The 13,713-nt window shown below is 40.0% G+C and overlaps 1 protein-coding gene across 3 annotated transcripts in view; it reads left to right on the forward strand.

The window, feature by feature from the left end:
* BRF1 (BRF1 general transcription factor IIIB subunit) overlaps nucleotides 1-13,713 on the forward strand; it is a 216,706-nt gene that overhangs the window by 162,651 nt on the left and 40,342 nt on the right. For all 3 annotated transcript variants that reach the window (XM_072115866.1, XM_072115867.1, XM_072115868.1), the window contains exon 15: nucleotides 5,890-6,140. In XM_072115866.1, coding sequence (XP_071971967.1) covers nucleotides 5,890-6,140 — 251 coding nt within the window. The remainder of the gene's footprint in view (nucleotides 1-5,889; nucleotides 6,141-13,713) is intronic.

The raw sequence follows: 13,713 nt of genomic DNA on the forward strand, positions 1-13,713 counted from the left end.
TTCTAGCAAAGTTCTAGGAATACAACAAAAAGTAGTCCTGCTCCCCTTACAGGCCCCACACTATGTATTATTCAATTAATTAGTACTGGGTCTCAAGAAAATTGTGGGCCTCCACCAGGCTAATTTATATTTTACATTTACTGCCTGTATACTGCTGCACTTTAACCCCTTTAGCCCTCTTTCGTTTTTCTGTTTCTAGTTTTTGTTCCCCACCTTCATACATAGCTGTATAAAGGCTTGTTTTTTACACAACAAATTGTCCTTTCTATTGTCAGTATTTAATATTCCATGTGGTGAAAGTGGCAAAAAAAAAAACCAGTTGTTTCTTGTGGTTTTTATTTTTTTATTTTTACAACTTTCACTGTGCGCTACAAATAGCAACTCAGATGTACAATCACAGAGATACCAGATTTATCTAGGTTTTATGTTTTAATAGATTTTTTAAAAATTAAACCTTTTGTACAAAAAAAAAATCTTGATTTTGTTCTATTTCATAAGGAGTGCACGGAGCTGTGTAAGTTGTCATTTTTGCGGGATGAGATGAGGTTTTCATTGTTATGATTTTGGGGACTGTATGACTTTTTGATCATTTTTTTCTTCTAAATTTTATGTGATGCAAAATGGCAAAAAAGTGGAAATCCCGACATTTGGGAGACTTTTTCCATTACAGGTTTCACCACCGGGAATAGCCATTTTTAGATTTTGATAGATCAGTAATATTGGGACGGCGGCTATACCTAATATGTTTATTGATGTTATGATTTTGCTTATTTTTATATCAGTTTTGGGCAACGGGGGTCATTGGAACTTTTAGGTTTTTGGTTATTTTTTAAAATTCTAATGAATAAATTATTCTTAATTTTTTTTTGTAATTTTTTCTACAGTTTTTTAGGTGCTTTTGGTACTTGAACCATAGGGGTCTGATCAATCCTACCATATACTGCAATATTTATTGCATTATGTAGGGATTTTGCAGTGCATCGGTATCGGTCTGTTACTCACAAACAGATGCTGCCTAAAGACTGGTTTGGGAGTTTAAGACAAACTTCCGGCTGTCATGGCAACCAATTGGTGAACCCCGATTGGAACCAAGTTAGTGGCACCCGTGCACCGCTGACATTCAAATGCCACCAGCACCTTTTCCAGCAGTATTTAAATGGTTGAGCGCTAGCAACGGGTGTTTGCTGCATTATGCAGCAAACACCAGGTGAGTATGAAGAGGGCTTAGCCTGTGAGCCCTCTTCATATTCCCCCTCTCACAACAGGATGTTCAAGAATGTCCAAACGCGGAATGGGAAGGCCTTTTTGATGTCATTTAAAGGTCCTGCAATCACTTTTATGTTCATGCCTGTTGAAAGTTCTCTCACATTTGTGTTGTGTCCCTGTTTTTTTGTTAAATACCTCTAAAGGGCAGTATCAAACCTGGTGGGTGGCCGTGGGGGCCTCCTAGAAGCCTTGGAGCTCAGGCTGCTGCCCAAACTGCCCTTATTATAATCTCCCATTGGTCCCAGTCACTATTCCCTATTAGGGCATATGGATGTCATACAAGGTGCTGCTCAGGACTACGTCTGTGGGACAGAATAGAAAGCTGGTCTGTACTATTGTATGCGTTTGCTTCGCTATTACTTTTATTTTAACATTTGTCAGAGCTGGAATAAAAACATGTTATAATATTTTAGTGTAACTACAGATTTTGTAGTTAAATTTTATGGAAAGTATCTCCAAGGTCGAGACACTTCGACTATGCCTGTATAAGGACATAATGGGCGCCTTCCCCCATGGCCACTAGAAAATTCAGTGCAACAACGTTTTCATAAAGGAAAACAAATGAGACGTTCTGCCGTATCAAATTCATCTGCTTCAAAGCCATAAGCCCCCTAGAAGTTTCCTTTCTTGTAGACAGCTTAGCTTCTCCGCTTGGCTTTGAAGATCGTGGATTGGAATGACTGACCTAAAGGACATTGGGACTTCAAAGAGAGAAGAGGTCAGGACTCCTAGAAAGAAACAGGAGCAATAATAGAAACTAATGAAGTGATATGAGGTCACTAAACTTCAAGCCCTTGGACATGACACGACTTCTAAGATTTTATTACTGCTCTTCCTGCATGCTATTTACTTTACTGATAATATAATGTACTGCTGTATAATAACATGGTATAATTCACTACAACCCATAGCAGAAGATAACTATGTAATGGAAATTTCTGAAGATATAATATCCCCCATTGTTTTGTCTACAGATTCTATGGAGAGCTCTATGTCTTTATGGTAACCGACTACAACAGTGTGTAGTTGGATTTCCTACTGATATTCATTAATATTGGGGTGGACATATATAATCGAACTGAAGGGGGTCACAGGAGCCCAGCAGGTGAGGGGTCACCTGTCACCCTACAGCTGCTTCTTCCTGTCTATTATGTATAAGGGCCAGAGCTAATGAATGGCATTGTTAAAAATTACTAATAGAGTGTTAGAGAGACTTAAGGATAGTGCTGTATGATAATAACTATAGATGAGCAGACCCAATGTTTCTGTTCGGGTTCAGGCTGTTTCTCCACCAATCTGGTAATATGTCCGCTTTGCATGGTCTGAACCCGAGTGGACTCGATGTTTCCGATCATCTCTAGCTATGACCCATTAGTAACCTCTAGTGTGTTTTGGTAAGAAATAAGACTAAATTTCAAAGGTTGTATCCAACTTCCAAAATAGTGTAGTAGGTCTCTCTATTGGTGCTGATTTTATTTTTCGGCACAGTTGTTTTAGGATTTGTGTGGGACAATTACGTTTATCTGATACATTACAATAATCTCTTCTCCCCACCACCAGCCATGTGTATAGTCGGCCTGCCCTCCTGTCTGTCATCCCGGATAGTGACGTCTTCCTACTCAGATTCATTCTGCTTAAATCATTGCAATAAACCAACGTGGAGGATTAATGAAAGTTTGAATAGTAAATCTGAAGCTGCAGGCTGTGCGGCCAGAGATGTTTATTACTTACTTCTCTGCCAAATACAGGGTAGTCTAGACTCGCTGAGATCACTGGGTCACCCAAACTGCTCCAAAAACGCCTTTTCCGATCCTTAATGTGATGTATTCTACGTGGATCCTGGGATTGCCACATACAGATTTCACAACAAAATCAGATCTCCTGCATCACAAGTGCATGTGAAGTGGATATGTCCATACATACCAGAATCATGGTTGTTGTTTTTTTGGCCTTTTGGGATTATTTGTGCATAATTGTGCCACAATTAACATGATTTTACATTGCTTCGAAATATTCACCCCCTCCCCCCCTTGCTTTATATTGTGTGTTACCTTTTCTTGCATTGACATTTTTAATCTATGTGATCCCTGGGGTTTATTCATGGCATTTTTAGCTGCTCTAAAGGTGTTTGCGATGGTTATTGAATGTGACATTTCTCTTGAAATCCAATTGGAAAAATCCAATTGTCAAATCAATACACCGCCACTCTATTCTGTAGTTCCCCCCCACCCATCTTATCGAAGGTTGATCTATCGATGTGAATGTTAAAGCAGTGGAAGGTGCATAACACTATTCCATTCAGGTATCAGTAAGTGATGCATTGTTCCAACACCCAAATTCTTAGCAAACCAGGTCCTAAACTGCTGCCATTGGGTCTGACTTGTCATTGTTGCAATATTTTCATTTGTGATTAAACGATAGTTATGACCCAGATGTTATTAGACTCCACATGTCAGAATAACACATTCGAACATATTTATCAGGGCTTGTACGACTGAAATCTGGTGTCCAATCCCTGAAATAGGCAAATTACTATCACAGAGGGGTATGTCTGAGGGGGGAGTCAGTCATCATGGGGTGTTCCTGCACCGCACCAGCACACAAGCAATAGCCTGCACCCTTTCAGGAGCCTCCTGATAAATCCAGCGTGGTCAGTGGGAAAATAATATGGAGGTGCACTTACTGCCTGCATATGATAATTGTGCCCCAATAACTACTAAAAAAAATGCCATGACTTAAGTACCAGTTGACCTCCAGCAAACACTCCAAACAATAACAATTGGACTCTAGATTACTAATGTTGTCTGTCAAGGATTGTGTTATTTAGATGGCAAGAAAATAGGTGCTCCGGCAGGTGTGACCACGCCTCTGGTGCACGGAGAAGCTAATTAGCATAAATAGGAAACGGGATGTACGCCTGAAAAACTTAAATTGCCCTAGACAATGCTGTTTTACTTGTGGTCTGATAGACTCCTTTTATACATTATCATGTATCCTCCTACTAGAGTAAGGGAACACATCTCACAGACATCAGCAGTAGTTTATAATCACCGGGACTCCATTTTTTTTTTCCATTCCTCCCTCCCATCCCTGAAATTTCTGGTCTGTCTGCTGTGGATTTATCACAATTTATCAGTGCTGCCATATGCAGAACATGGTAAATTGGCTAATATATTAAAGCCATCTGTAGCATAAATTACATCAGTCACAGGGCAAATGTGATTGATCTGTTGGTCCAGACTCATGCCAAGTGATGAAGCACCTGCGGTCCAGTGGCTCTTTATTAGTATCTGATGTGGAGGTATAACTGTACGGTGTATGCTAGAAATTATGGAGCACTCACATCTGTCATGTGTCATCCTGTAAATGCAAGATCCTGGTTGTCGTCTAGACTCTGTTCACATTTGCATCTTGGCTTTTGATATCAACATGAGGTTTTGACCATCTCGTGATTTGTAAGTCACTACTGGTAGGTAGTTCAGGGGTCCTGAGAAAGTCTTAGAACATCACTTTCAGCATCTGCTTGGCTGAGATTGATCAGATGGGATATGTGATGTGGTTCCAGAAGTGAATATATGTAGTCAATTGTGGAGATAAAAATAGGGGAAACGTCACAATTAGGAGTAAAAGTAGCCACCCATTCCTTGAAATTACTTGTCCTTACACCAGACCAGGATGCTTAGCCAGTATCCACAGGAACCAGATGATAATATCATAAAAACTTACGGTGTGATGATTGTATTTTAGCAACCTTTATAACAGAGGTCAGTAAAAGGTGATGCCCTATATAACGGAGGTCACATCTGTTACGCACATCAAAATATTTAGGCCACATGCTTTTCCCTAATAATTCCATCCGGATCTCTGCTGTTACTGTATCAAAGGCCACAGCCTGGGGGATTTTGGAATCTTACTTGGGTGAAAGTTTCCAGAAATTAGTCATTCTTTGGGGATCCCTAAACTGATTTTTGCTTCCCCAGAATTATTACGTCACGTAATGTATTAAGTTCTGGTTTTTTTTTTTTTTTTTTTTAATCAAACAGTTTATTTTTTCATTGTATGTAAATATCTGTCTTTTGATAACCACTTTTTGTTTGTAAGCGCTGACCTTTTTTATATTAAAACTTTAATGCGAGCCTTCTTGTGTTCTAATGATTCAATTAACTCAGAATAGACGTTGCCTAAATTTATTAAATTTAATAAGTAAGTGCAATATTGTATTTGAGCATAGTCTACACAAGGTGTCTCATCAGACCTACAGTATGTAATGAGTGCTGTCAGCTAAAATCACTAAAGTTTTGGAGGGTGGAGATCTGTCAGAGGACTGTCCAGTGTGACCCGACATACTCCCTTCCTGAACCGAAGTCTGTAATATTGACTGAAATAGACATAGTAGTGTCACCATAGATTTGGAGGAATGTCACTTTTTCCAATGGTTTCTGGTCTTAAAATCTTCTTAATGTTGCACAGACAAGAAATGTTTTCAATGTCACAGATGCAGAAATGTGTTGGAAAAAGTTGTTATGCAATTTCGGGCAACTTCAAGATAATTTACCTTCAAATACAGCATTAAGCACATCCTAATGCATTTTATATTTATTTTTTTATCCCGTTTATTTGTAGCCAAAAAAATCTTCCAGGCGGCGAGCCCCCATACAAGCCAGTACAGCTGGAGAAGCTATTGAGAAGATGCTGGAGCAGAAGAAAATCTCCAGTAAAATAAACTATGATGTTCTGAGAGACCTCAATAGCAAGGGTGGTAGCACCCCTAAACATGAAAAGAGCGAGGAAACCATCACTGAGAACAAAGTGGCCCGCCGAAAAACCACCGCCAACAGGAGCCTCACCACTACCATCAACAGCACAAACAAAAGGTATTTCTGATGGGATTTGTACAAATCTACTACATCCCTTTTTCTATGTTTTTGTGATTTTTGTAAAGTTGTGTTATACGTGAGCTGACAAACCCTACACACATGTGTTACATGGCAGCGCCTTATCCCCTTGTAGTGTCTGTGTTTTCTTTCTCCTCTGATCACCTTGCCTTCCACTTCATTGACATGACACATAACATGCTGCAGCGTTATCATGCTGAACCGCATGAAAGAGCGATCCTTCCTACTGGAAATGACAGGCAGAGATGTCTAGTGATGTAGAAATACCCCGCACTGGAGATGTTGGGCTGTTCAAAGTACGTTCATTTCATTGATCATAGAGTAGCATTGTAGAGGGCCCGAAACTGCATTGTGCAGAGATGTAGAAGATTGCTGAAACCTACTGAATTGTGATAACGCATCACTGATAACCTTCAGAATATTTGAAGCTCTCTTATCTGTGCATAGCATAACTCCTGGCCTCTGTCTATTGTGGTAGACTACCCCATACATAGTGACCAAGTCTGTCGTAATACACGCTAGTCTTAAAGGACTTGGTCACTTTACTTCAAATTTTTTTTTAAGATTTGGGGGCAGGATATTGGGTAATTTACTAATGTAGTTCTATTAATAGTTCACCACCACTGTCACGGGCTGAGCCCTCTCCGTAAGTCGGCATATTTCAGCAAACACTTACTGGTAACACCCGCGATCGGTGCTAGCACCGATTGTGGGTGACATCCTGTCCATGGCCGCCGGCAAAGCTGCCGTAGAGGCTTCAAAAATATGGCGGCGCCCATGGTGAAGATTGCCGCTCCCTGTGTCATCAGGGAGCGGCGAGCGGTTGCCATGACAGCCTCTGGTCTTTGGAAGACCTAAGGCTCATTCGTTTTAACCCATTCATTCCAATGTGCAATTTGCACGTTGTAATTGATGAGGAGGAAAATACTGCTGTAGTATAGCAGTATATGGTAGGATCGATCAGACAACATAGGTTTAAAGTACCCTAGGGGGTATGAAAATAATTAAAAAAAAATAATAATAAAAAGTTTTTAAAAAATTATATTAAAATAACATAAAAATTCAAATCACCCCCCTTTCCCTAGAAGTCATATAAATAAACAGTAAAAATCATAAACTCATTCGGCATCGCTGCGTCCGAAAATGCCTGATCTAACAAAATATAATAACGGTTTTTCACTGGGTTTAACCCCATAACGGAAAATAGCGCCCGAATTTGAAAATGGCACTCTTTTGCCATTTTGAAAAGTATTTAAAATTCAATAAAAAGTGATCAAAAGGTTGTACAGTCCCAAAAATGGAAGCATTAAAAATATCATCAAAATTTGGTATAGGAGGTTTTAATTTCTGTAAATGTGAAAAAAAATGGTAAAACCGAAACCAATTTGTTATCCCCATGATCGCACCGACCCAAAGAATAAAGAAGACATGTCAATTGGGGCACAAAGTGAAAGCTGTAAAATCCAAGCTCACAAGAAAACGCTGCAGTTGCGTTTCTCTCACTGCATTTAGAATTTTTTCCCGCTTATCAGTACACGGCATGGAATTTTTTCCCGCTTACCAGTACACGGCATGGAATATTACATACCAAGACTATGAAGTGCAATTTGTTACCCAAAAAACAAGCCATCACACAGCTCTTTACGTGTAAAAATTTAAAAAGTTATCGATTTTTGATGTAAGGGAGTGAAAAATGGAGATGAAAAAAAGGGCCTGGTTGTAAAGAGGTTAAAATGTAAAGTGAAGCGTCTTTTACTTCATACTTTTACAGCTTCCATTACTGTACATGTGATCTCTAATTGTCCATCCCGGACTTTGAGCTTGTATTCATATTTACTATCATAATGTCCTGAAAGGGAGATGAGATGAGAGGATCTAATGTTTCCATGCGGGTCGGCCCATGCGACTCGGACATATTTCTGGATTGGCGGCCATATGCAACAAATTGAATGCTTTGGAAATGGCTTTGATTACCCAGAAACCACTGGCCAATCATAGCCATGGCCAGGGGCGTCAGTTTGCCAAATGGGAAAACCCGAATGTAAACATTGGGTCCACTCATTTCTGGTCATGGACAGTTAGAGATTACATGACCCTGCAAGGCAGCTGATGAGGAAAAATACATTTATGAATCGGGGGGGCTTGGCGTTGCATATCAAGGAAGCGGTGAAAAAAAAAAATTAATAGATGAATATTGGCATTTTACCTAATATCCTGCTCCTCCCCACACATTACAGAAAACATATAGTGGCCAAGCCCTTTAATGCAAATGGGTGGGAATAGGACTTTCAGGATCAGACTACTTCATGGCACCTGCATTCCTAAATGTTACCAACATATGTTTGTTAGGTGGACCTTCCCTTTAATCTTACAGCTACATCTTTGTTTCCTGAAAAGGAGGCATCACCTGTGTGAGATGTGAGATCATACGAAGAAAACATCTATGTTATGGTCCCAAGCCAGGCTGGCATGGGTTAACAAATTCCGGGCATTGCTAATTTCATCATCTGCCTTAAGAATGGAGTCCCACATGAGAGAAGGCCTACTTGATATTTCCTTTTATCTAGCTGTCAGACTTGTCTTGTCCGTTTCAGATCTATCACAGCGCTGAGGGAAATGAAATCCCTCTCGAGTCGAGCAAACTGCCGGAGCCTCTGCTGTGTTTTCCTACAGGCAGTGGGGGTCATAGAAAGTTAATGTGATTTATCATAAAAGTGTATTGCAGGCTGCAGAGCGCTGGGGCGCTGGCGGTGTCTTACCGCAGGATTTACGGAGATTTCTCACATCCTGAAAGGATTCCTTCTCTCTCTTTTTTCTGCTTCCTTAGCCATTGTCAAGTTTTATAAAGTTAATGGCAGATTTTTTCATTGAAGATAAGATTAGTGTCACACCAGTTCAGATTCTTTACAAGAAATCCACACACATGAACTGCTCTTATGTGGACGCTCAATTTAACCCTTTATCCGCTGCTTAGAACCTTCTTATAAAAACCCACTATTTTTGTTTTTGTAGTATATTATATCTTCCATAGTAGTTGATCACATGAGAACATTTTGTATTTATATATTAGTAAAGCTAAAATAAAAGTAATAATAATTCCTTTATTTATATAACGCACAAAGATTACACAGCGCTGCACAGAGCTTGCCAAATCAGTCCCTGTCCCCATGGGGCTCACAATCTAATCAACCAACCAGTATGTTTTGGAGCGTGGGAGGAAACACACATAAACACGGAGAGAACATACAAACTCTTTGCAGATGTTGACCCTGGGACTTGAACCCAGGTCCCCAGGGCTAGATAAAGTTAACCTTAAGGACTCCCTTAACACACTACTAATCCCTAGACCAGTGGTGGCGAACCTATGGCACGGGTGCCAGAGGTGGCACTCAGAGCCCTTTCTGTGGGCACCCAGGCCATCAGCAGAGAGGACTCCAGGTATCTTCTTGCAGTCCCAGACAGCCCAGGACTTGCTGTGCACAGAGCTATATTAAAGTGACAGCGCTACCTGGGACTACTGGAGGATTGGGAACGTGTGGACAGATCTGGATTTATCATTGTATCTCCTTCTCCGGCCCTGACAATTCTTCCTGTTTATGGGACCCTGGAGGGAAGCTACAATGATCATCCAAATTTCTTCTATTTTCTGCTTTATTGGTGTCCTCAGGGGGCTGATATGCTCTGTGACAGAGCAGGGAGTATAAGTCACTAATTACATTTCTGTGTTGGCACTTTGCAATAGATAAGTGGGTCTTGGTTGTAGTTTGGGCACTTGGTCTCTAATCGCTGCCCTAAACTATATCTCTTATGTCCTACATACTGTGGAAGAGTAATGCCATTCTGTATATAAGAAGCTTGCTGGATATGCTATGGTAGTAGCTGAGTTTGGATGGCAATAAAGCGGTTATCTGGGTCTTTAACATTAATGACTGATCCTTTGGGCAGGTCATCAAGTGTAAATAAACTTTCAGCAAAATTTTATAAATTAATAGTACAGACCATAATAGTAAACTTTGTAATACACTTTATTAAAGAAATCTGATCCGGAGACCTTCTTTTCCCCTGCCTCTCTCCCTTAACTAAGCAGTTTATGTAAATCAACTTTCAGTCCTGTATCTACGAACCTCTCAGACATTTAATGAAGTTCTTTATCTCTAATTATTACAGTTCCTGGATAGTCTAATTTCCCCAGACTAATTAATTAGCCTCCTTAGTTATCCGAACCTCTAAAGTCTGTAAGATACACCGCTCACCGCAGGAGAAAGAAGTAGAAATCACAGAGTAACTTATTTAGTTAATGGAGTGTATTACAAATTTTTCTATTGTTCCCAACACTATTCATTTAAATAAGGGAATCTCCTGAGGCCTTAAGAGGCACATACATGACTCCATGGTAGTGGTAGACCGTAAGGCACTGGTGGATTTCATGGTGCCCTGTATTTCATTTACACAGTGAAGGTTTTCACTAACATCCTACTTAAGGGCCTATAGCAGTAATATTTGTGTTTAGCCTATTCTCCAATAACCTGAAGTGTGGATCAGCGTTATTCATTCTTAAATGAATCACTGTGACAGAATGTATTGTGAAGACCTTTTTATGCTATTTATGCCGTCTTCATTTACACAATATTTGCCCTCCCAATTACCATGAAGCTCAACTCATGAACATGCATTAATTATCAGTGAGACGCCTCCATCCTAGCAGTGTGACTGTCAGCCAGCCATGACATCAGGGAGCCATTGTATCTGGAGTGTCGCCTTCTCTGCCATTGATGTCACCATTGCTGTCCCAGGAGGGGCCCATGACACATCTCCTTGTTAGTGTCAGTGATCTCGGAGACCTCATCTTTTAAGAAGATACATTCTTATATCTTTGTTCATGGGGTGATGTAACCCATTCATTTACTATGGGACTAATTGATTGTTAGCTTCCATACATTTGATTATACTAGTCCTGTATTTACTGTGAGTACAGTGTTATATTTTACTGTTGGGGTGTAGTATATGGGGTACAGGAACAGAAATTTACCCTGGTGCCTGATGGCAGCTCGTAGACCACTCTGCCACACATCAGGATATACCTAGTGCTCCACTTTACTTTAAATAAGATGACACTTCCAGTGACAGGACTGTTTTTACTAAATAGTGTTCCTCTTAAATTACCAATTCTTTTACATGATTTCATTAAATTTTGTGTGGTGCCATTATTATTATTATTATCAGTATAATTATTATCATTACCTCTAGCTAAGGGCACACCCATTTGAGTCTGGAAATTGTAATACCAAGTTATTAAATTTTCATGCTCCGGCATATGATAAAGCCTTTTTCCCCACCGGCTTACACCTCATGATGTATCTGCCGGCTGCGCTGGCTAGTGGACCAAACTACCAGTTCCAACCTGGCGTAGTTTTGAGTGAAAGTACGCAGGTACGGCACATGAACGCCCCATCCACTAACACACAGTGTGTAGGTGGCGCAGTCGCAATTTTTTGCAGAAAATTGGTGTATAAGCACTGATAAGTTTCCCTATCTCAAGCCTCTTGTGCTTGGCTCGCCTCTTGCGCATCACTCATCTTTCTATCATGCAGTTTGTCAGCTTGTGTTGGGAGTAGTAGCCATTACTTTTAAACGAAAGTGGAATAGCAATGTCAAAATAGCAGGTTGCATTTTATCTGAAAGATCTAATGAAGAGCGGCTCATACACAGCCCCTGGCAGAAATCAATTGGTTAGCCTGGCATTCTTGTTTACTAAATACAGTAATTGAAACTCCTGGCATGGCGGCCTGCTCCCAACCCTCTCCAGATCAGATGCAAAACAACATTTCTCTTCTTAACCCCCTGTAGTCAGTAAAGCCTGTTCTTCAAATTGATTTATAGAAGGCATGGGCCCGACTGTGCGGAATAACAGGAGTGGATTAATTGGATATTTATTCTCGTCATAATTTACTCATATGCTACAGCAAAATAGGCAATTCCCTAATCATATAGGATTCTCGCAGCTTGCAGGACGTGTCTGTTACATTCTTCAGAAAATATGAATCCGAATATAATTGTACTGTGTGAATCGATCCTGAATGCCAGTGGATAATAATTTTAGTTTTAAACAATGTCTGCAAGTAGTAGGTTATAGTTTATAGGATGCCAATACCATGCTAACCCCATGTAGCTATAAGATGATGGGAGGCAGTAGGGCAACTACAGTTTATCTAAACCTACATGGTTTTAATAACAACTTTTTGGGGAGTTTCCATATACAGTAAGTAATTTCTTAATAGTTTCTGAAGGGATTGTGCCATCAACATTTCCAGTTCAATGGGGCCTAAGCATCGGACACCCAGTGACTTTGCTGGAGCCTCAGGGTGACCTCTGGAGAGGTAAGTATTTCTCTTTCTATTATTTTAAAAAAAAACTACCTTAAAGGAAACCTACCACTTTAAAATGGCAATTATAACCCAAAAATTCCTTTCACCAGCTCAGGGTGAGCTGATGCCGGAGCATATCTCCATTATTTGCAGAAACCGCCGTATTCCATTTAAAACTGTTATTTTTTATATTCCCAACAAGCCCACCCCCCACCCCCACCCCCTTCGGCGCAACCAGGAAGTACATAGTTTGAGCATAGAGGAAGATAGTATAGTAAGTGTACCGGAAGAACGGTGGGTGTCAGAAAAATAAACATGTTGCATACACAGGAAATAAATAATAAAGCCAATGTTGTGGGCAATGCTTATAGGATGTGTATTTAACCCCTTTGGTGACCATAGCATCAGTGCTAGCTGCATATTAGCCTCCATGATGGCCAGGTACAAAGGGCTTTGCAATGACAGCTGAAGGCCTATCAATTTCTCTGCTCTGACGTTTCGTGTTGCATGTTAGTACCTCCCAGTGACATGACCTAAAAGGCTGCATGTCGGTGTGAAACTGACATGTAAAATGCACTGCTATACAGATGTCTAAAAAATATAAAGTAAAAACCATTTTAAAAAATGTTTGAAAATTTAGACTGCAAAAAATTCCATAGAAATTGTAAGATAAACAAAATTGAACACTGTTCACACAGCTTGGATATTGAAATAATACAAACAACCTCAAACTTGTCCATTTATTTTCTTCTAACCCATAGAATTTAATTCATGGCACTTATATAACATCCATTCCCAAAAAAACAAATCCATAGACTCCATAAATGTACATCTAAAGATTGAGCTCCTTAAGAATGAAAAAGCTGAGTCCAGAAGGGGTTAAATGTATCCTTTTTTTTAATGTTGTGTGTTTACTTCTTGTTCCAGTGACATTTACCTTAGATGTTCCTTTGCAGAAAATACCTTTATTTATTGTGAATTATAATCTATCGTCTGCCACAATTTCTGGCTGGCAGAGAATTGCCAATTCAGCGCAGTGACTCAGTGTTGTAATGAATATAATAGCTCCTTAGGACGGGAAGCGTCCTAGTCGTGGTTTGATGCTACCTGCAAATGAAGCTGGCACACTCCTGTAAGATTTATCCATGATGTGTTTCTCCTTTCCAGTCCATTGACTGTCCTGCACT

The sequence above is a fragment of the Engystomops pustulosus genome, chromosome 7, assembly GCF_040894005.1.
Source record: "Engystomops pustulosus chromosome 7, aEngPut4.maternal, whole genome shotgun sequence".
NCBI lineage: Eukaryota > Metazoa > Chordata > Amphibia > Anura > Leptodactylidae > Engystomops > Engystomops pustulosus.